The sequence below is a fragment of the Crinia signifera genome, chromosome 3 (assembly GCF_055691185.1).
Source record: "Crinia signifera chromosome 3, ASM5569118v1, whole genome shotgun sequence".
NCBI lineage: Eukaryota > Metazoa > Chordata > Amphibia > Anura > Myobatrachidae > Crinia > Crinia signifera.
The window spans coordinates 6,814,062-6,839,485 of NC_139219.1; the positions used below are offsets into that span (position 1 = coordinate 6,814,062).

The following is a 25,424-nucleotide window of genomic DNA, read 5'->3' on the forward strand; positions in this document are numbered from 1 at the left end:
ATTCAGAAATGAGTCCAAACCAGTAGCCAGCACATATATTACATACAAGATGACACGTATGTTTATATGTGTTAACCTCATGTAATGTGTGCTTGGTGCTGCAACCATCACTGTTGTGACAATGGGCCTTATTCTGGTTAGGTCGGTGAAACGTACGTACGGTCCGTCTCACCGTACGTTTCCCGTCCCACAGAACAGCCGCACACGGACGGTCACAGACACCGACAATGGGGAGTGGCGTACACTTGAGCATACGCCGCCGTGTACGGACGGATCTCCCTCTTAGCCACCAATACCTGGCGTACATCAGAGCGTATGCCACTGTGCACGGATGGATCTCGTCCGTTTTCACACCGACACCTTCCGTATATCTGAGCGTACATCACAGTGCAAGTAGAAATTGAGTCCAAAAACATCATTGTTGCTCTTAGAAGTGGTTTATGTGTATTTTTCCTAAGAAAAAAATGGTATTTTTGTGTTACAGTGAAAAAGTTGACACATGTCGACTTCTGTGAATTGAGTGTCCTACTTTTTAAAGTATACAAAAACACTTTCTGAATGGGTGTAGATGGTTATAAAATAACTACCTCGACATATATAAGCAGGTCTTAGAATGAATCTTACCTATAATGAAACCAACCTTTACATGTAGAGAAGTGTAGAAAGATAAGCTTCCAATGTGTTTGAGGGCTGTGTGTGGCTTGCAGGTAGTGAAATCATGGTTTTCACTTAATAGCCTGCAGCATTGCTTCTTACATTCAGGTGTATGTGTTTGAGTAATTAGCAGACCCAGGCGTCCGTATCTTTGGCGTCCGCCTGTTTTTGGTCCAAAATGCACGGTGCGTTCGCCGATCGAGGCGGTTGTGGCACCGTGCATTTTGTGTGCACACCCCGTGTACGCCCATGTTTACGCCCAGTTTTCCTCATTATTCCGGACGCTCCCATAAAAACGCCCACATGCCGCCCACAATGACCGTGTTCTTGCGGACAGGTTTTTATCGCACGGAGAGACCCGTCCGTGAGCGGTGTGCGGTCGCCGCACATGCGCATTGCGAAAGATACGCATGCGCAGATGAAAAAAAAACCCCGATCCGCCCGTATACGGTCCCACCGTACCAAACAGAATAACCCCCATTAAACACAATGGCATTTTGCCCGCACCGCCCCAACATCGTATTATATTAAATCGCCTCCTATATGTTATTATGGGGTGGCTGAGATGTAAGGAACACTGGGTGAGATTTAATAAGATGAGAAGTTCAGGAAGTGAGAGATTTGGTAAGAAATCTCCAGTTTTTTTAAAGCGGCAATCATTTACACTGCAAAACCAGTTTGATTTTGCAGTGTAAATGATTGCTGCTTTAAAAAAAACTGGAGATTTCTTCCCAAATCTCTCACTTCCTGAATTTCTCATCTTATTAAATCTCACCCAGTTCAAATTTAATATATGTATGAAAATGACCTTTGACTCAGACATCCCCAAATTGAACAGATTTGCATAATAGTTCCTATGTAATAATGTGTAATGCTGTATGTATGTGCCGCTGCCTCTGTACTGTACCGCTGTCACCCATTAGACATGAAATCAGGGAGGAATAGAAAAAAACATTTGGCCACACTGCCAGCTTAATCGCGTGCATCTGCAGCTTTCATACGTTTGTCAACTAATACGGCTTTCAGATCGCGAATGCAGGGTCGCAGCAAGACTTTCAAACGGTTCAGTCCCGGTGCGACTCTGCATTTGCGGTCTGTTGAGATCGCCTCTGCCAACAGGCAACATTGACAGTTCGCTGACGTCATGTAGGGGCGTGGTGGAGCGTCATCAGGGGCGGGGGAGGAGGCAGCACTTCCAGCTGGTGCTGCCTTCTCCATAGTGTGAACGGGAAACGGGTCACTCGACCCGTTTAACCCGTTCACACTGCACAGCAACGAAGCGGTAAGAACCCTGCTTTTTACCCGGTTCGGATTGCTGTGTTGCTACTGGTTAGCTGTAACCAGTAACCCCTTTCACATCGCACTAATTACTGGGTCAAACTGACAAGAAACCGGCTCGTACCTGGTCATTTGTAATGTGAAAGGGGTATTAGATTGCATGAGCAGTACACCCACGGCCATTGCTGGCACAAGTCACCACTTATCGGGATTTTATGTCACCTGCCTCAGGCTAATGAAACCAATTCCCAAAAAGCATACAATACTGGTTTCACTAAACCTTTGTGTTTTCAGGAGAAAAATCGGAAAAGTATATATATTGGAGATCATCTGTAAAAATCACGTAAACCGTCCGTTCTTCCGTCCCGATGTTTCTCTGCACCTAATTGGACACCCCTTGTAGATCAGCCAAAATATTATTTTGTTATTGGCCATTTAAATATAAGCTTCCTTCACATAGAAAAGCATTGTTGTAACAATAGATGTGAAGTTGTACAGTACCACCCCCCTCCCCCCGTTTCCGATCACATTTGCAAGTCAGCGCTGCATACTGTACACAGGTTTAGTCAATATACAAATACTGTACGTACCTCAAAGTCATTGGCCTTGTTGTAGTGCATGTTGAGGGCCCGATATAGCTCACAGTCCCGGGTGATGGACAGCTCCTCGGTGCTGGTTACCCCATCGTTAATGGCCTGCCGGGCGTACTTCTCCATCTGGATGTAGTAGAACTCTCGGAAGTTGCTGAACCACTTGATGAGCTGAGAGGTGATACATCTGTTGAACTGTAAGAAGAACAAGATCTTTAGATTTGCCGTATTTGAACAGAAATGTTAATTATGGATCATCAAAAGGTTTCCTATCAAATAAACAAACAAGAGACGGTTTCTGTACTATCATATAGGGTATAATGGTGACTTGTAATACGCAGGAGGAGACTGTTCCTTATATAACACGCAGGGGCAGAGGTACAGTATTAATCCTGGTGAAGTGATAAAGTGGGAGGTGATAATGCACCAGACCATCAGCTTATAACTGCAAGATACAGGGGGAGCTTGAAAAATGACAGTTAGGTGCCAATTGGCTGGTCATTTATCACTTTTCATTTTATCACTTTTTAAAGCTTGGTACATCTGGCCCTTAAGCTGCCATGCAATGCCCTTGCAAACACGGTGAGAACATACAAACTAAACACCCATGAGGAATTGAACTTATGACCTCAATGCTCTGAAGCAGCAGTGCTAACCAATGTGCTACCATGCTGCCAACAGTACATGAAGCAACCCCTTGTTTTGCAAAAGAAGACCCTGATAAGGTACAAATGGATTGAACATTATACCATCCCTGCCATAGACGTATAGTGGTGTGTGCCAGAAGTACAGTATAGGGGCATTGTATCTAATACATGCACATACACCCCAATGTGGGAAAGGCTGAAGACGACCTATGACCAGCAAGAGGTACAGTACTACGATGGAAGGGGCTAATAAAGGGTTTCGCTATAATCAGTATAATAGCGACTCATTTCCCTACACATTATATAACGCATTTACTGTAACTGGCTCTTGGCACTAAAATGTCAGATTATAAATACAAACACTTAATAACACAAACCAATTAAATGAAAATATAAATCATGAAATGAGTGAATATCACAGTTTAAGTGTTTATTCTGTATATATTATTTGACTTTTTAGTGCCCAGTTAGATAAAATTCATTAACTCAATTGTCACTGTCTGTTATAGAAACTGATGAGTTCCAAGACATATTTGTATCTTGTATACCAGGGGTGGCTGAACCTGTCCTCAACATCCTGTGCACCAGCTAGGTGGTCTGGGGAATGTGACAGTTAGTAATGACTGCACCTGTGCACCAGCTAGGTGGTCTGGGAAATGTGACAGTTAGTAATGACTGCACCTGTGCACCAGCTAGGGGGTCTTGGAAATGTGACAGTTAGTAATGACTACACCCCATCTAGATGGTTTGGGATGAGCTAGGCAGGAGTTTGACAGCAAGGGAGTACGGATCATAGGGTCCACAGGACTTCAGTCCTCAGTCACTAGGTCGACACATGAAAGGTCGACATGCATTAAGTCGACTAAAGCATTAGGTCGACATGAAAAAGGTTGACATGATTTTTCATATATTTTGGGGTGTCTAATTTAGAATTTGGGTGTTCCAACACACGTGACCCCATGTGGGCGATTTGTATTCTTGTTAATTATTCACAAGAAAAAGGATCGGTTCCCTTCATGAAATAAAACGAAAAGAAAAAACAATAAAAAAAATGAAAAAGCTAAAAAAGTGCTAAGGACAAAGGTGACATCACATTTGGCGGTGATCAGCTTGAGCTTAGGCATAAGACGGATGGAAAATAATGCCCGTTTATACGTGAGTAACCGTGAGAACGACAAGCACATGTGGCATTGTCCGAGCTATTATTACAGCTTAGATCCCTCTAAAGTCAAGTAAACTATAATAAGAGTGTCACCCAGACCTTCTGTTCCCGGAGATAATACAAAGGTACAGCTGCGCTAGGACGAAGGAGAAGCAAGGTTGGCGGTGCAGTCATCCTCCTCGCCGGCTCTCCCGAGATGCACTTTATATAGATGGTCGTCTCTAACGTGCAGTGAACACATTTGGTAACATGAGCCGCTGCTGCATCTGTGCGTCGGCACTGCTGGCACAGGCAATGATCTCAACTGAACTCTAGAGGAATCTGCGCTAATATGTTGTTTCTTGGCCTAATTTCCAATATATAGAAGGTTTCATCTTTTAACTTCAAAGTCCTTAGAAATTCTGAATATATTACTATATAAAACAAGAAGAAATGGGTTTGGTAGACTTATCCTATTGGGCCTTAGATGATCTTCCTGTACAAAGACAGGACACCCTCCCTGCCCTGCACCCATCATAGCATGGCCAGACCCCGCCACTACAAGGCTGCCCCCCGATTTAGGTCTACCCCTCCATGCTACCAGAAGGCCGCCCCTGCATCTAGATCTACCACTCTATGCTACCAGAAGGCCGCCCCTGCATCTAGATATACCACTCCATGCTACCAGTAGGCCGCCCCTGGATCTAGATATACCACTCCATGCTACCAGAAGACCATCCCTGGATCTAGATATACCACTCCATGCTACCAGAAGGCCGCCCCTGGATCTAGATATACCACTCCATGCTACCAGAAGATCATCCCTGGATCTAGATATACCCCTGCATGGTACCAGAAGGCTGACCCTGGATCTAGATATACCACTCCATGCTACCAGAAGGTGGACCTTGGATCAAGATATACCACTCCATGCTACCAGAAGACCACCCCTGGATCTAGATCCAGAAGGTGGACCCTGGATCTAGATATACCACTCCATGCTACCAGAAGACCAGATATGCTACCAGAAGGTGGACCCTGGATCTAGATATACCACTCCATGCTACCAGAAGACCACCCCTGGATCTAGATATACCACTCCATGCTACCAGAAGGCTGACCCTGGATCTAGATATACCACTCCATGCTACCAGAAGACCACCCCTGGATCTAGATATACCACTCCATGCTACCAGAAGGTGGACCCTGGATCTAGATATACCACTCCATGCTACCAGAAGGCCATCCCTGGATCTAGATATACCACTCCATGCTACCAGAAGGCCGCCCCTGGATCTAGATATACCACTCCATGCAACCAGAAAGCCGCCCCTGGATCTAGATATACCACTCCATGCTACAAGAAGGCCATCACTGGATCTAGATATACCACTCCATGCTACCAGAAGGCTGACTCTGGATCTAGATATACCACTCCATGCTACCAGAAGACCACCCCTGGATCTACTGTAGTTCCACCATTCCAAGCTACATTGTAAAACTATGATATTAGTAATAACTTGTCGCATCACATCTAAAATTTTGATCTTTAAAACTAAAATGTGCTCTTCTCAACAAACAGCACCCGGGCCCAAAAATATTTGCCCTACATCCTGGCTGTGAGCCCCACTGAAACCTGCCACATTTCCCTACATGCTTTGATCACAGAATTACACATACAAATAAATAAAAACAAAGGAAGTCTTGGACTGCAAACCCGCATCAGCTAACCCAACAGGTCCCTTTAAGCTGCTGTTTCCTTTTTTTAACATTTAAATACACATGTACTCAAGATCAAAGCAGAGTTAGTTCTCCATCCACACTGTGAGACTGCCCTGCAGGAGTTACATGCTATTTCTAGATGTCAGATAGAATATGATTACTAATGTATCAAAGGGGGAGTTACTGTACAGTGAAAACACTCAATACTGTGGTCCTGGAAAGCCTGAAGAAACAATGTTTATGGTTCTTGACACAAGACAGAATAATGTTTCTACAAGGAGGATGCAAAGCTGCCTGAGATACTGGTCCAATGCTCACAGTCGCTATGCGTCGGCATGTGGAGGATGTAGAAGCTGTATTGGGAGAAGATTCTGGGATCGGTGGGCTCGCAGACCAAGTGGCTGGAGCTATAAATAAGCCTAAGTGATAAGGTGATGGTGGTGCTCTCCCAGGAGGGAGGACACCTAGGGCGCTGGTGAGAACCAGACGTCTAATAAGCAGCTGCTTGGGGAAAAGGATAGTCAGTCCTTCAAGGTACAAGGTAAAAATAAAGCGAAAAAAAAGCAGAACTCTAATAAATGAACAAAGCGAACAGTTGGATTGTTGAATAAGAAGACAATTTATTTCACTAATTAAAAACCATAAGACCACAATGAATAGGCAGCCACCAGTAATACCAGACTGCAGTAGCTTCTTCCTATGTTGTATCTGGACTGGACTAGCATATTACAGTCTGGTGAACTCCTGAAGTTCTGACTACAAGGATAATTACCAGCAGACCACCTTGAAGGACAGTCCCAAGCACTTGTTGCAGAGAAGGTGGGGGACGTTGCAGTCCTCACTATGGAATAGGTGGGTCTTTGATGGATTGGCCAATAAAAGAGTGCAATGAGTCCAGGTACTGGTACAAGCAAGTAGATGGGTGGTATTCCCCTATCGTGGTGCCTGTTTTGGTTCTGACGAATTTCACTGCTGGATGCATCTTTTTCAAAGCAGTCAAAAGTTTTTTTACATTTTTTGGGAGGTCAATGCCTAAACTCAGGTCGCCCTTTCCATCGGCCAGGCAAAATGGCTATACAAACAGAGAGCCACAGACTGACCTATCCAGCCATCGGGCATTTGCCATGTGGTCACTCCGGCCCTGCCCATAGCAACCAATAAGATTATAACTAATAGTTTCTAGATGGTACTAGACAAATAAGTAGAATCTGGTTGCTGCGGGCAACATCCCCACTTCTGTAAACCCCTAAATATACTCCTAGGAGTTTAGTAGTACATTTGGAGAAGAGGAACCGTTATTGCTGAGGGCCAGGAATCTATGTCAGACAATTGAGTATTTAATAAAGATTAGTGGGTACTTGTGAGTTATCCGGGCTGCCGATTTTGTCCTTAAGTTTGGTTAACTTAAGGACACCCGACCGACGCGATGCCCACGATTTAGCTCCAAATCGGGGGCATCGCGTCGGTCGTGGCCGTTATAAGGGGCTGCGACGCGATGCCCCCGATTTCCCATAGACAGTAATGTTAAAAGACACGATATCGGGGGCATCGCGTCGGTCGTGGCCGTTATAAGGGGCCGCAATGCGATGCCCACGATTTCCCATAGACATTACTGTTAAAAGACGCGATGGACCCGATTTCCCATAGACAGCAATGTTAAAATAAAATTACAATGTGAAATTGGGCAATATGTTTTTTAAAAAAATGTTTCATGGCCCCCCACCACCGTTAACGCCACCCCGCTATTGACGCCAACCCGAAGCGTGGCGAGCGCAGCGAGCCCCGCGAGGGGACGCGGACACCTGTGAAGCCCGCAAGGGCACGCGGATACCTGTGAAGGTGTCCGCGTCCCCTCGCGGGGCTCGCTGCGCTCGCCACGCTTCGGGCTCGGTGGCTCGCTGCGCTCGCCACACTATTCTATTCTCACTCCACGCCCTAGTGGATAGTAGGGCATGAAAAGGTCGGAGGACGCGTATCGCCGCCCCTCGCGGGCTCGCTGCGCTCGCCACGCTTCGGGTTGGCGTCAATAGCGGGGTGGCGTTAACGGTGGTGGGGGGCCATGAAACATTTTTTTTAAAAACATATTGCCCAATTTCACATTGTAATTTTATTTTAACATTGCTGTCTATGGGAAATCGGGTCCATCGCGTCTTTTAACATTACTGTCTATGGGAAATCGTGTCGGAAATCGGGTCCATCGCGTCTTTTAACATTACTGTCTATGGGAAATCGTGGGCATCGCGTCGCGCCTCCTTATAACGGCCACGACCGACGCGATGCCCCCGATTTCGGGCGCGATGAAAAAATCGGCAGCCCGGATAACTCACAAGTACCGATTAGTGGCCTGACTCTAACGAGTTTATATAAGCCAATCAGCCCCTAACTGCCATGTTATTGGTGGTGTTCTAAAAATGGCAGGATCTGATTGGTTAGTACTTTATCTCTCTCTAAGCTTTCATACAACTCCCTGTGAGTTTGTAACAAAATATTAAGTGGCATCCTCAAAAACATTGGCTGTGCCCAAAAAATGTCTACACTGTTAATAAGCACAAACATTTGGATCTCCAAACTTTATGTTGCATTTGCAAACTTTTGTCTGCGATCCCCAAACTGCACGTCGCCCCTTCGCTCAAGAAGATTCCCTATTCTTTGCATGTGTCCGCAGCTTGTGATCAGGGATCGCGGCTCGTGCGTCTACATACACACGCATTGAAGTCTCCTTCAGCAAAAGGAGTGACATGTAGTTTAGTTTGAATTTGCCTTTAAAGAACAGATGAGACCCCGGCTTGCCAAGCCAAAGCTAATAAAGCCGTAGCTTTAAATGGTGCAATCTGATACGTAAACCCCCCTGCCCTTTGTCATCACAAGCATTCCCTTCGCCTAATCTCCAGGAAGACGTGTACATTAATCAAAAATCAACAAAGAACACTTATCCGACACTGCCGTGAGCACATCCAGGCCTCCATCAAGATGACAGCTAAAGTGTGCATTGGGGCTGTAATTACTGCACAGAAACTTGTTTCTATGTTAACAGAGATAATGAAGTGAATGAGAATCGGTGGCAGGGAATCTAGAGAAAACAGGAGCAGGGAGACTGGTGTTTGTCCCAGAAGGCCATCTTGCGACATAATTGCCGTGCAGTTGCAAGGGTCCTTACCGATAATTGACCAGAAAATGATTAAGTCATCATCAAATCGCTTCTGCTTGCCGAGAGTTCAAACATGTACTTAACCTATCCGAGAATTATATTTTCGCTGTGTGTGTCTGTTCTGTCTCCACTCAGCCTTGCGGGGAACCTGATTAAAAAGACAACTGAAGGACCACAGTTATCTGATCTTCTGGTCGCCAATCGCGGCGGAACTTAAACCCATTACGATTTGCTGAACTTGGGACTCCTTTTTTTTTTCGTTTTATCCGAGCGGTGTAAAAGAAAAACACACACTGTCCAAATTTCCAGACAGCGAGATAAGAAGGACAGGGCCCCCGTGACGGCGTACTGCGCCCCTTCTTTTTTTTTTTCTTTAAAAAAAAAAAAAAAGAAACAAAACATTACAAAATGATAGCGGCCTGTGCACTGGGGAATGAAAATTGCTTTGACATGGAGATTAGACTCCGGTATTGTTACGAGACATTGTCTCACACGGGCTGCGGCACTGTAGAGAATAATAACAAAAAAAAAGTTGCTTTTTTGTTCTTTACTAGAAAGGCCGTGAATGACCTAACGAGGGCGATTAAAAGCGAGCCGGCACGCCAGCATTTAGCAGCGGGCCGTGAGGAGAACTATTTCTTATTTAGCTGTTAAACCGGGGAATGACAAGGGGCGAGGAACAGCTACAGCAGGGGCAGAAGTGGGAGGCAAGTGCTACAATTTGGAACAGCTGAACAGATTTATAACGCCAGTCTCTGGTGTGTGTAAAATGGTTCTTTATCTGACTATCTTGAGGGTAATATAAAGGGTGAGATGGCAAGTCCTGATGACCTGAGAAGACCCTTTTCCTTCAGAAAGCTGCTGGGATAAGATGCGATTTCCTGATTTCTAAGGAGAATGCAGAAACTTTCTGGCCGCAGGGATAAGACAGGTGTGAGATGGATAGCAGCCAGTAAGAAGGCGGAACGAGGATGAAGGGAGCGGGCTAGCTGTGGTGAAGAGGAGATCAATATTGTGAGAACGACCAATGACAGAAGAGGATTAGTAAAACTTAGTGGTTATGGGAAAGAGTTTGTCCAGTCTGGGCATCAGACTTTGCAGGGTTGTATAAGCTATTGTATTAAAATTATTATTTGCAATCTTCAATTAATAAGGAAGACATGGTGATGCTATGTTGCTGATCCTTGTGTATTCCGGCTCACTGGGTCTCTAAATAAGCCTTGCACAGAAGTCAGGTCTCACCTGGGAAATTCAGTAGCTCTAAGTCTGTGGATACACAGAACCACGACTACATATGACAGCCAGTGCGCACTCACAAAGGTAAGGGCTTACAGGTATCCCATGGTGAATCTCCCAGTTTTGGGAGACAGGTAAGGTCATCAAAGGATATAAGAGGGGCAAAACTATTTTCAATGATCACTTTTGGTCCCGAGTTGGTCTTTTCTTGACTAAACACACACACACACACACACACACAATAATAAGTGACCAAGTAAATGAAAAGCAAACACAAGACCTCGCTTTCCCCTACACTGCACGCAGCACAATCAGCTTATTAGTGATAACACGGCTACCTAAGGTTCTGCAGCACAGGGAAAGGGACAAAATATTCCAAATGGCTGATAGAATCTATTCCAATGTAAAGAAGGTTATATTGCCTGCTACAGGGAATAACATCATTATTAATCAGTGCTTTTATGGAGATGGTTGAATTAGACACGAGTAGTCTGTAAATTGCTTAACACGGGTTAAACCCCCATCCGCATCCACTTATACCCCTTTCACACCGGCCACCTGGCAATTACCCGGCATTTTGGTCTGCCGGGTCATTTTGCCAGGTGCAGCCTGACCCCAATTCACACCAGAAGCAAATTATACCCCTTTCTGCACCCGCCGTCTGACCTGGATCAACGGCCTGCACCGAGGACCAGCAACCCAGGGTGAGTATTGTCCACCGCCATCTCACCTCCTGGCCTCCTGTCCGCCTCCTCCCTGCCTCCTTCTGGTAAAAGAAAAAGAAAGGGGCTATCCTGGGAATGCCCTGTCATGATCCCTGGTGCTGAATTCCCAGGTGGGTCCCTGCATTTTCTGGTGTGAAAGGGGTATTACTGGGTTAAAGTTGTCAACCCTGGAATTTGCTGAAAAACCCAGGTTGTTTTGGTGTGAAAGGGTCAACACAGGTCTTCAGTCCCGGCACTCTGACCCTGGTCAAGACCAGGGTCAGAGTGCTGGGATTTAAGACCCGTGTTGACCCTTTCACACCAAAGAATAAAACTGTGTTGAAACGGGTTGAAAAGCTTTAACCCGATAATTTGCTTCTGGTGTGAAAGGTATAAGTCAAGTTAACATGGATCTCACTGAGAATTTCAGTACAGTATATTAGTTCTAGGCTGGGTGAAAAAAGGCCATTTTCCAACTAATCTGCCCTACAAATTAGAACAATGGGTGTAATTATTTGGGACATGGCTGTTGAGCGCTGTGTTCATGGGATTTGCAAGGGTTTATTTTTTTATTTTTTTCCAAACTATATATACACAATTAAAAATCATTATAAATGCACTTTCTAATGTATCCCAAAACACTCCCGACAGGGGTATATAAGATACTGCCCTCCATATGCTGTGGAACTCTACATCCCAGCAAACCCTCACAGCAAAACTGTCAGGGTGTGTGGGGCGTCTAGTTCCGCAGCAGCTGGATCAAGGTCCGCATGTTGAAGACCCCTGCTCTAGGGGTTCAATTTACTAAAGCTTTTTAAAAAATGAAAAAATGTGATATTGCCTATATCTGATTGGTTGCTAAGGGCAATATCACCTCTTTTCATATTTGGAAACTTCAAGTTTTTTTTTTTTAAAGTTGCAAAAACCAACTACAGTATGTACAGTACAAGCCCCAATACTTTTCTCCACCACTGTCCTGTTATCTCATTTTATTCTAAGTTATCACGTTATCCCACTTTTTGCGGGGATCTCTTTAACGTGACTTCATCATACAGATCGCATGCTCCATAATCCCCGGCGACTTCAGCGACTTTCTGTTTCCAATAATAAGATAATAGGGAGCCTTCTGCGTGGAAATACCAAGCGAAATGCGCAGAACCTGCAGTCTGCCCCTACACATTCGGGCAGCAGAATGGAATGAATACAATGTTGTATCCTAAGCATTCATAAGAGAAACTAGGTGGAAAATGAACCACGACGCCGAGGTTTCCCCGCGTGAAGCGATATCTGCGTGTTTGGGTTATATTTTTTCTGTGCAGGGTAAATATTGGCTGCTTTATTTTTACACTGCAATTTAGATTTCAATTTGAACACCCCCCACCCACCTCTGATTCTCTCTGCGCAGATTACATCTGCCCCCTGCAGTGCAGCATGGCTTTACCAACGGGTGTGTGTTTTTTTTGCTTTGCTTACAAACCTGAACGAGACCCTATATTTTTGGACACATTCACTTTAAACAATAGTTATCGCCACCGTCATGGTTTTTACGTTCCTTTTAATGAGTTACGGGCCTGTTTTATAACCAAAAGTAAATTATGACATGATCAATATTTTATACGTAAATAAGAAAACAATGCCGCATTCTGCCAGTGGCTGCGTCTCTGCACAAGTGTAAATAATGGATCATTTTTCTTTCATTTTCCTAATTGTGTGTTATTCTCTTTTGTCTTCCAGAGAGAGAGGGAGGGAAAGAACGATCAATTGTTCTAAAGAGACAGGCGAAGACATCTGTAGTGCGCTAATGCGCTAGTGTTAAAGTGAATCACAATTAAAAAGAGCCTGTGTTTCCACCCCGAAGAGTCACTGTGAGCGGGCCTTTCCCACGGCACAAGGCACCCTCAATGTAAGGAAAACTTCCTAATTATTCCAAACAAATTAGCATGTAGGGCATCGAATTCTGTATTATAAAGGAGATGGATTAAAATGTTGCAAACAGTTCTAATCCCTTTCCTATATGTTTTCTTCTTCTCGAATTCCTACTTCCTGTCTCCCGTCTGTGCTTCTCAGCAAAACCGTTATATGATAGGATACAGTTGGGTGTTGTTGTAGGCACTGGTTACAAATGCTCCCACAGAACAGGGTCACTCCCAAAGGCGGTGCAAAGAACAAATCTGGCCAGATGATATAAAGGCCTTGGTGCAAGTCATCGACTGGAGCAAAATAATGCACACAATTTAAGTACTGTAGCCACGTAGGATACGCAAACGATGTATTAACACAACAGGATTTGCGATGGATTTTTCTTGTATACAGGATTGTAAAGGACATAACTTATAGGATGCAGCAGCCCAACTCCATTGCTCAGGGTGAAAGGACGTTTGGGGCTGGATCTATATTAAGTAAAAGTGCGGCATTCAGAATGAATTTTAATTACTGCAAAATATGAAGCTGTGAGCTGCCCTTTAATGGGGTCAGAGCTGCAGTATATATTACATTCCAGTGGGAATATAATGTATCTGTCACACACTAGATGCCTGTCATATACAGGATACAAGCCGTAACTGTAGTCTTAACCTACAAATCCGCCAGCAATGTTGCACCTTTTTACATGCCCTCCATGCACCCGGCCCCTTGTGACTCTCTTGCATTTCTCCATTCCCCGGTCCTCTCTTCCTCATACCACCAGGCTATGACGGGGACTTTACTTACAGAGGGCTAATCCACTTCTTTGGTGGTTTTGGCCGCCGGACTTAAAGGCTCTCAGGTGGAATTTCTCAGGAGTGGGGGGTGACGTCTGGAACAGCAGTGTGTGTGAAAAAGTGGCTTGGTTGCCTAGGCCAACGCGTTTCGCTGCTGGGTGCAAAAAAGCAGCGAAACGCGTTGGTAGGCAACCAAGCCACATTTTCCCACACACTGCTGTTCCAGACGTCACCCCCCACTCCTGAGAGATTCCACCTGAGAGCCAAAACGGAGAACCAGACCATAACCTATCCTTCCTGTGACATCGGTGTAGGGTACCACCTATTTAAAGGCAAGCCACCTCTCTAAAGTACCAACCCTGGTCACCCAGTGGATCGCCTACAGCTTCAGCTATTCCAACTGGGAGGTACGCTACCCCCACCAATTGTTTGGAGGAAGTTCTGTAAGGGACACCACAATAACAGTCTGGAGGAATCTCTCCCCTTTTCCATTATCAACTGTGGACTCTCATTAAGGTGACGTTGCTACAACTGGAAGCAGCCTTTTTTCAACCCACCTAATATTCTCAATATTTTATCAATTCAAATTCTTGCTATTTTAGTGTGTTTTATGTATTAATTAAATACTTTTATTTTTACTATCTACCTTGTTCTGCCATCAATCTAGCACAATCCACATTCCATTTTTCTTTCTATACCCATAGGGACTGACAATCCCTTTTTCAGATTGCTGCTGGCCTAACTACTCATACAGGCGCCCCTACAGATACCTAGGTATCTGTTTTTTCACTGAAATCAGGATTTTGCAAGACACCAGATGGTTAATTCGCCATCTTTGTCGCACTTTACCCAGGGAAGCAGAGGCCCCCACGGATATATTTTTTAAAGTTGTTAATGTATTAGTTTAGAATGTTACATCAATGTTTATTGAAACTTTTTTAATGTTTTTTTTGGGAGGGAGGGGGGTTTGGAACTAGGACCCCAAGTCCAGGGTTCCTGAGCATGTGCTGTATAAACGGTCTACGCCACACTCGCGCATATGGCTAGCGGTATGGTAAATTTACCCAATAACCTGAATTACCAACTCTCGCCTTACGGTCTCACTGATCTGTGTTCATTAGAGTGCAAGCTCTTTTGATCAGCAATCTCATTCGTGCGGTGTCTCTCGCCAGTGCCGAGTGAAATGCTTTTATGTTATAGACTATAAATAATATTTGTAACCACTATAAGAATAATTTTATATCATGTTTGGTACTATGGCCTATTTCAAATGACGAATAAACACCAGGGAACTCATGTTACAGAGTTATTACATGAATTATGAATACGTCTCCATCGGGCGTCGCTGAGACTTCCCCAGATTTATAGCAAACAATCAGACTTATGGGTGGAAACCAATCACAGAGGGATGTTCTCTGGGGGTAACTGAGGTGTGAGCTATACATTATGGGAGCTGTTACATATCTTCACTATTTACCCCGAGGTCTTAAATTGAGTCATTATAATGAACCATTTAGGGGTCGGGAAACAATTCTTCCATAGAGCGAACCCACAATCTCATAGGGAAGAACGTCATTTTGTTTCACTTGTTCTATGCGTTGCTATATAAAGTGCTTCTCCGGCTGCTGAGTGCAGAGAACAGGCAGGAGACCCGGCAAGATGCTGAGAGATACAGGATAAAGGGGCTCTTTATGCCTGACCCCTTGGTGCCTTTCTATCAAGATTTAATGAGGTTGAAGTTGGCTATTGTCACTGGGGCGCTACAGAGGGAGTCGCGGGGGGGAAAGGAGACTTGTCACACTGTGTACAAACACCCACTTAGTGCATTATAAGCTGGGAATCCTCATCACAGGCTGTATATACCCCTGTTATAAGCAATAAGCGGATTTATTGATCGTTTCTTTTGCAATGATTTAAAGACCCCGGAGTTAGTAAATATATTTTGCATCCATCACAGGTTGATACAAACTTTAAAATCTATAGAGGCAGAGGAATGTGCATTTGTGCTATCTGTGTGCTATCCTTTAGCTAAAGGTTTTGTGCATGGCAGTGGGGTAGTGCTGCAGCTTCACCTATCTGCCAATGTGACAATGATTAATGGGGCTAAGCATCGGGAGCCAAGGCACACTGACTGCACAAGTGTGCAATGCATTACTGGGAGTAAACCCATGAGACTTTGCACAAGAGGTCAGAGGCTGAGAGGTTTGTGCTGAGCTCTGATTGATGGAGCTCATTACATGCTTCTCAGGCCATGGAAGACAGCAGCGGCCTCGTCATGGGAGGGTTTTCAATCAGAGGCAGGCAGCCTGTGAGGTTTCCTACAGAGTAATGTACAGAAGGTCAAACACAGGCATTCATGTGCTATTTATATATATATATATATATATATATATATATATTAATCCTCCACCCTGCAGTTACCCATTGACCACGTTTATACTGCCTTTACTCTGTGTTTTGACAGTGTAATATTCTCCCGTGCAGTTTGCGGCCAGTATTGACAAGTGGGAGGGGGCCCCCTTGACTAAAGTGACCCGGGCCCCCCGAAGGCTTAATCCGCCCCTGGTGTGTACAGGTCGCGGAAAGCCACAGTTGTCACTGTCAACTGACCACTACATAAGGATCCTTCTTCTATAGAGGCCTCCTCCTGCCGCAGGAAGGACCATTGGTCTCTGCAATAGAATGGGCCGTGCAATCTGTCGGCATAACAGTGTGACTACTCAGTGACATGGCTGATGCTTATTACATACATGGGACAGACACGGGCAGACATGAAGTCGCCGCGTTGCTTTTGCGTTTCCCCTGATGATTAAGCCTCTGCGCGGAGCACGGGTGAAGAAGTGTTTGCTTCTTGTTAAAGCTCTACTGGAACATAAAATTAGTAATTACCACTGGAAAAAAAAAAGACAGGTGGCCCGGTGCCTATCATATCTGCTGAGCTGAATGCAAACTTAATAAAGCTTTTAAAGCTGACATCTGCTTTAAGTTAAATGTGCCTTTATATTTTATCGCAGCATCCTTGTCAGGCGTCTGCGGCCCGGCCTCGTTTAAATAAATTGATGAGGCCCGTGGCGAGGGATTGGGTGCGACGATGAATGATAATTCTCTTAGGATGTGAGTGCAAACTGGTGGTAACCCGCGGTTACACAGATCACCACAACCAGGTCTGCAAATACGGAACCGCACATTACTTGTGGTTACTGAGGGTCTGCTGCAGCAGTGATTACAGCGAGAATCCCAGTCACAGAGGAGACAGTGTTGCTTCACAATAGAACAATATCGGCTACATATAAATCAGTGATGGGCAAAAGGTGACCCCGGGCCGGCCAGTGGTCCAAGCGAGCCTTGTCCCTTTCCCTGCTTAATGCCGCAATGACCATTGCCAGGGGTCCCAGCTCTCGGGGAATAGGAGAGCGAGTGACCAGAGCAGCTGACTTCTGTGGGATATGGGGTAAATGGGGGTCTCAGCCAAATCTGGGGAGGTGTGAAGGGAGTTCTGAAGTACTTGTGGGATTTGTGTCCACATAGGTGAGTTTAGTGGGTGCATTATGTGGTAAGTGGGGGAATGGATGTTGCGTGGGGTATGGGAGGCCTTCTGCGGCAACTGGGGCCCTGAGAGAATGTAGGGGGACATGTGGCCATGTGGGTGGGTTTCTGCAGCGGGTGGGAGTTCGGATGCTGTTCTGTGGAAACTGAGAGAATATAGGGGGTCTGGGGGCAGCGCCTATGAGGATGAGCAACAGAGACTAGCTGCTCTCTAGGCATATGGTAGTATGAAAAGATGTGTAATATTCTATTCTATTGACACCTTGAAAGAGAGGACACACCAAAAGCTCTACCCATGTGTGCCCTCCCCTCCACAGCCAATCGTAACCAGATGTGCCCTGCTGCAATCCCCTCCGCAGCCAATGATACCCAGGAATGCCCCACTGCAATCCCCTCCACAGCCAATCATAACCAGGTGTGCTGCAATCCCCTCCGCAGCCAATAATACCCAGGTGTGCCCCGCTGCAATCCCCTCCGCAGCCAATGATACCCAGGAATGCCCTACTGCAATCCCCTCCACAGCTAATCGTAACCAGGTGTGCCCCGCTGCAATCCCCTCCACAGCCAATCGTAACCAGGTGTGCTGCAATCCCCTCCGCAGCCAATAATACCCAGGTGTGCCCCGCTGCAATCCCCTCCGTAGCCAATGATACCCAGGAATGCCCTACTGCAATCCCCTCCACAGCCAATCGTAACCAGGTGTGCCCCGCTGCAATCCCCTCCACAGCCAATCGTAACCAGGTGTGCCCTGCTGCAACCCCCTCCGCAGCCAATCATAGCCAGGTGTGCCCCGCTGCAATCCCCTCCACAGCCAATCATACCCAGGTATGCCCTGCTGCAACCCCCTCCGCAGCCAATTACAACCAGGTATGCCCTGCTGCAACCCCCTCCGCAGCCAATTATAACCAGGTATGTCCTGCTGCAACCACCCTCCGCAGCCAATCATAATAAACTGCACAATTTGTCTGGGGTTTCTAGAAGCGTTCAATGGCTGACATGAAACCGACACCTCCAACTATGTAAACCGTCTACTGTTCTATTAAGAAATCAAATGGAGACAGGTGGCATCCCACAGACTATTGGGGGCCTTTATACAGGGCAGTGCCATTATCCGCCCACCGCAAGTTATGTTGTGTGAGACTCTGCAGGTCTCAGTCCGCACTACGAGAGTTGTCGCAAGTGTCCGGAATTTTGTGCGATCAAACTGAATTATTTTGTTTGCTTTTGGCTGAATGAATGTTTATGGTGCAATATAGATAATGACAACATAATTAAAGACCCGACGTAACTTAAGAGTTGTTAACACACATTCAAGTCGATGTGAAGAAAATAATTACTTGCTTCCGAGGAAAAAAAAATTAAAATCCCCCAAAACCAGAAAGGCCTAATGCCTGATGCAGCTGGGAGTCATCGCCTCATTTGAATAATGTGCCCTGAATCTGTCACTCTGCTCATCCTCCTTATGCTCCGTGTAGACGACATCAACAACAAATTAAGTTGTAAATAAGAGACAATCAACACTTTTGTTTTCCGGCAGCAAGTGCCCGGTGAACGTCAGTGTGGTGTTCTCTCCACGCTGCAGACTGCTTATGTCAGCACAAGTATGGGAAAATGCTGCCGACGGGACAATTAGGGGACCTTCACACCGCACTCTGAGGCTCTAGACATTTATTAGGGCTTCCTTAGGCTCTATCAGCAGTATGACTTGGAATGCTGCACTTGTCTTTACTTGGACATACGGAAGATACAATGGTGCTCTATGCTTTTAGCAGCATAGACAGTAACACTGTACAGCAGGGGTGGGAGAGGACACCAGCATAGACAGTAACACCGTACAGCAGGGGTGGGAGAGGACACCAGCATAGACAGTAACACCGTACAGCGGGGATGGGAGAGGACACCAGCATAGACAGTAACACCGTACACCAGGGATGGGAGAGGACACCAGCATAGACAGTAACACTGTACAGCAGGGATGGGAGAGGTCACCAGCATAGACAGTAACACTGTACAGCAGGGGTGGGAGAGGACACCAGCATAGACAGTAACACCGTACAGCAGGGATGGGAGAGGACACCAGCATAGACAGTAACACCGTACAGCAGGGATGGGAGAGGTCACCAGCATAGACAGTAACACCGTACAGTGGGGATGGGAGAGGACACCAGCATAGACAGTAACACCGTACAGTGGGGATGGGAGAGGACACCAGCATAGACAGTAACACCGTACAGCAGGGATGGGAGAGGACACCAGCATAGACAGTAACACCGTACAGTAGGGGTGGGAGAGGACACCAGCATAGACAGTAACACCGTACAGCAGGGGTGGGAGAGGTCACCAGCATAGACAGTAACACCGTACAGCAGGGATGGGAGAGGATACAGCATAGACAGTAACACCGTACAGCAGGGATGGGAGAGGACACCAGCATAGACAGTAACACTGTACAGCAGGGATGGGAGAGGACACCAGCATAGACAGCAACACCGTACAGCGGGGATGGGAGAGGACACCAGCATAGACAGTAACACCGTACAGCAGGGATGGGAGAGGACACCAGCATAGACAGTAACACTGTACAGCAGGGATGGGAGAGGACACCAGCATAGACAGTAACACCGTACAGCAGGGATGGGACAGGACACCAGCATAGGCAGTAACACCTTACAGCGGGGATGGGAGAGGACACCAGCATAGACAGCAACACCGTACAGCAGGGATGGGAGAGGACACCAGCATAGACAGTAACACCGTACAGCAGGGGTGGGAGAGGACACCAGCATATACAGTAACACCGTACAGCAGGGATGGGACAGGACACCAGCATAGGCAGTAACACCTTACAGCGGGGATGGGAGAGGACACCAGCATAGACAGTAACACCGTACTTCAGGGATGGGAGAGGACACCAGCATAGACAGTAACACTGTACAGCAGGGATGGGAGAGGATACCAGCATAGACAGCAACACTGTACAGCGGGGATGGGAGAGGACACCAGCATAGACAGTAACACCGTACAGCAGGGGTGGGAGAGGAAAACAGCATAGACAGTAACACCGTACTGCAGGGATGGGAGAGGACACCAGCATAGACAGTAACATCGTACAGCAGGGATGGGAGAGGACACCAGCATAGGCAGTAACACCATACAGCGGGGATGGGAGAGGACACCAGCATAGACAGTAACACCGTACAGCAGGGATGGGAGAGGACACCAGCATAGACAGTAACATCGTACAGCAGGGATGGGAGAGGACACCAGCATAGACAGTAACACCGTACAGCAGGGGTGGGAGAGGACACCAGCATAGACAGTAACACCGTACAGCAGGGATGGGAGAGGACACCAGCATAGACAGTAACACCGTACAGCAGGGATGGGAGAGGACACCAGCATAGACAGTAACACCGTACAGCAGGGATGGGAGAGGTCACCAGCATAGACAGTAACACCATACAGCAGGGATGGGAGAGGTCACCAGCATCGACAGTAACACCGTACAGCGGGGATGGGAGAGGACACCAGCATAGGCAGTAACACTGTACAGCAGGGATGGGAGAGGTCACCAGCATAGACAGTAACACCGTACATCGGGGATGGGAGAGGTCACCAGCATAGACAGTAACACCGTACAGCAGGGATGGGAGAGGACACCAGCATAGACAGTAACACCGTACAGCAGGGATGGGAGAGGTCACCAGCATAGACAGTAACACCGTACAGCAGGGATGGGAGAGGACACCAGCATAGACAGTAACACTGTACAGCAGGGATGGGACAGGACACCAGCATAGACAGTAACACCGTACAGCAGGGATGGGAGAGGACACCAGCATAGACAGTAACACCGTACAGCAGGGATGGGAGAGGACACCAGCATAGACAGCAACACTGTACAGCGGGGATGGGAGAGGAGACCAGCATAGACAGTAACACCGTACAGCAGGGATGGGAGAGGACACCAGCATAGACAGTAACACCGAACAGCAGGGATGGGAGAGGACACCAGCATAGACAGTAACACCGTACAGCAGGGATGGGAGAGGACACCAGCATAGACAGTAACACCGTACAGCAGGGATGGGAGAGGACACCAGCATAGACAGTAACACCATACAGCAGGGATGGGAGAGGACACCAGCATAGACAGTAACACCATACAGCAGGGATGGGAGAGGTCACCAGCATAGGCAGTAACATCGTACAGCAGGGATGGGAGAGGACACCAGCATAGACAGTAACACCGTACAGCGGGGATGGGAGAGGACACCAGCATAGACAGTAACACCGTACAGCAGGGATGGGAGAGGACAACAGCATAGGCAGTAACACCGTACAGCGGGGATGGGAGAGGACACCAGCATAGACAGTAACACTGTACAGCAGGGATGGGAGAGGACAACAGCATAGGCAGTAACACCGTACAGCAGGGATGGGAGAGGACACCAGCATAGACAGTAACACTGTACAGCGGGGATGGGAGAGGACACCAGCATAGACAGTAACACCGTACAGCAGGGATGGGACAGGACACCAGCATAGACAGTAACACCGTACAGCAGGGATGGGAGAGGATACAGCATAGACAGTAACACTGTACAGTAGGGATGGGAGAGGACACCAGCATAGACAGTAACACCGTACAGCAGGGATGGGACAGGACACCAGCATAGACAGTAACACCGTACAGCAGGGATGGGAGAGGATACAGCATAGACAGTAACACTGTACAGCAGGGATGGGAGAGGACACCAGCATAGACAGTAACACCGTACAGCAGGGATGGGACAGGACACCAGCATAGACAGTAACACCGTACAGCAGGGATGGGAGAGGACACCAGCATAGACAGTAACACCGTACAGCAGGGGTGGGAGAGGACACCAGCATAGACAGTAACACCGTACAGCAGGGGTGGGACAGGACACCAGCATAGACAGTAACACCGTACAGCAGGGATGGGAGAGGATACAGCATAGACAGTAACACTGTACAGCGGGGATGGGAGAGGACACCAGCATAGACAGTAACACCGTACAGCAGGGATGGGACAGGACACCAGCATAAACAGTAACACCGTACAGCAGGGATGGGAGAGGATACAGCATAGACAGTAACACTGTACAGCAGGGATGGGAGAGGACACCAGCATAGACAGTAACACCGTACAGCAGGGATGGGACAGGACACCAGCATAGACAGTAACACCGTACAGCAGGGATGGGAGAGGACACCAGCATAGACAGTAACACCGTACAGCAGGGGTGGGAGAGGACACCAGCATAGACAGTAACACCGTACAGCAGGGGTGGGAGAGGTCACCAGCATAGACAGTAACACCGTACAGCAGGGATGGGAGAGGATACCAGCATTGGCAGTAACACCGTACAGCAGGGATGGGAGAGGACACCAGCATAGACAGTAACACCGTACAGCAGGGGTGGGAGAGGTCACAAGCATAGACAGTAACACCGTACAGCAGGGATGGGAGAGGACACCAGCATAGACAGTAACACCGTACAGCAGGGATGGGAGAGGTCACCAGCATAGACAGTAACACCGTACAGCAGGGATGGGAGAGGATACAGCATAGACAGTAACACCGTACAGTAGGGGTGGGAGAGGACACCAGCATAGACAGTAACACCGTACAGCAGGGGTGGGAGTGGTCACCAGCATAGACAGTAACACCGTACAGCAGGGATGGGAGAGGATACCAGCATAGACAGTAACACCGTACAGCAGGGGTGGGAGAGGACACCAGCATAGACAGTAACACCGTACAGCAGGGGTGGGAGAGGTCACCAGCATAGACAGTAACACCGTACAGCAGGGATGGGAGAGGATACCAGCATTGGCAGTAACACCGTACAGCAGGGATGGGAGAGGACACCAGCATAGACAGTAACACCGTACAGCAGGGGTGGGAGAGGTCACCAGCATAGACAGTAACACCGTACAGCAGGGATGGGAGAGGACACCAGCATAGACAGTAACACCGTACAGCAGGGATGGGAGAGGTCACCAGCATAGACAGTAACACCGTACAGCAGGGATGGGAGAGGATACAGCATAGACAGTAACACCGTACAGCAGGGGTGGGAGAGGTCACCAGCATAGACAGTAACACCGTACAGCAGGGATGGGAGAGGATACAGCATAGACAGTAACACCGTACAGCAGGGATGGGAGAGGACACCAGCATAGACAGTAACACTGTACAGCAGGGATGGGAGAGGACACCAGCATAGACAGTAACACCATACAGCGGGGATGGGAGAGGACACCAGCATAGGCAGTAACACTGAACAGCAGGGATGGGAGAGGACACCAGCATAGACAGTAACACCGTACAGCAGGGATGGGAGAGGACACCAGCATAGACAGCAACACCGTACAGCGGGGATAGGAGAGGACACCAGCATAGACAGTAACACTGTACAACAGGGATGGGAGAGGACACCAGCATAGACAGTAACACTGTACAACAGGGATGGGAGAGGACACCAGCATAGACAGCAACACCGTACAGCAGGGATGGGAGAGGACACCAGCATAGACAGTAACACTGTACAGCAGGGATGGGAGAGGACACCAGCATAGACAGCAACACCGTACAGCAGGGATGGGAGAGGACACCAGCATAGACAGTAACACCGTACAGTGGGGATGGGAGAGGACACCAGCATAGACAGTAACACCGTACAGCAGGGATGGGAGAGGACACCAGCATAGACAGCAACACCGTACAGCGGGGATGGGAGAGGACACCAGCATAGACAGTAACACTGTACAACAGGGATGGGAGAGGACACCAGCATAGACAGTAACACTGTACAGCGGGGATGGGAGAGGACACCAGCATAGACAGTAACACCATACAGCGGGGATGGGAGAGGTCACCAGCATAGACAGTAACACCGCACAGCAGGGATGGGAGAGGACACAGCATAGACAGTAACACCATACAGCAGGGATGGGAGAGGACACCAGCATAGACAGTAACACCATACAGCGGGGATGGGAGAGGACACCAGCATAGACAGTAACACCATACAGCGGGGATGGGAGAGGACACCAGCATAGGCAGTAACACTGTACAACATGGATGCTTTTGGATGACAAGCCTTTGGGTAACAAGAGTTTGGGTGTGATGCTTTTGGATGACAAGCCTTTTGGTAACAAGAGTTTGGGTGTGACACTTTTGGACGGCAAGCCTTTGGGTGTGACGCTTTTGGATGGCAAGCCTTTGGGTAACAAGAGTTTGGGTGTGATGCTTTTGCATGGCAAGCCTTTTGGTAACAAGAGTTTGGGTGTGACACTTTTGGACGGCAAGCCTTTGGGTGTGACGCTTTTGGATGGCAAGCCTTTGGGTAACAAGAGTTTGGGTGTGACGCTTTTGGATGGCAAGCCTTCGGGTGCCATAGTGCATTAATCCCTTCAGTTGTGCTCCCGAGAATTTTCCGGGTTATGCTCCAGTGCGCAGACTGGCAAATCCGGGAAATTCTCGGGAGTGCCACTGCCTGCGCTTCCTCCTGCCGGGCAGCGCCACTGAGCTGAGCCCTGAGATCAGCGCTGCGCTCAGCTTCAGCAGCTGCCTGGCTCCTGCTGCCTTCCCCCGGCTGTGTGCAGCGTGACCGAGGGCAGGGCCGGGTAGCGGCTGATGGAGTGTCCAGTGGTGCTCCCCCGAAAAAACTCTACCTTAAAAAATAAAAACCACTGAAGGGGTTAATGTGCTTTTAAAGGCTTCTGTCCCTTGAAAAGCCCATTTGACACTAGCAAGTGGGAATACTGAACATCCCTTCTATAACCTTCCATACACTTCTATAATCTATTGACAGCATTAAAGGTATATATGCATTCAGATGTTCCTGGACTACCAGAGTAATGGGGCCTACACACGGGGCGACTGTGCTGTGCGATAGCGGCCCCTACACATGGAGCAATGTAGGGTAATTTTCTAAGCAATCTAGTCAGATAGCACATAGTGGAGACATCAGCACTGATATCAATAAGATTACACTGGCTCAGTCCACAAAATGGCCGCCTTCAC

General features: G+C 47.5%; 1 protein-coding gene across 6 annotated transcripts in view; it reads right to left on the minus strand.

The window, feature by feature from the left end:
* PROX1 (prospero homeobox 1) overlaps positions 1–25,424 on the minus strand; it is a 91,620-nt gene that overhangs the window by 26,538 nt on the left and 39,658 nt on the right. For all 6 annotated transcript variants that reach the window (XM_083175179.1, XM_083175182.1, XM_083175178.1 and 3 more), the window contains one exon: positions 2,523–2,717. In XM_083175179.1, coding sequence (XP_083031305.1) covers positions 2,523–2,717 — 195 coding nt within the window. The remainder of the gene's footprint in view (positions 1–2,522; positions 2,718–25,424) is intronic.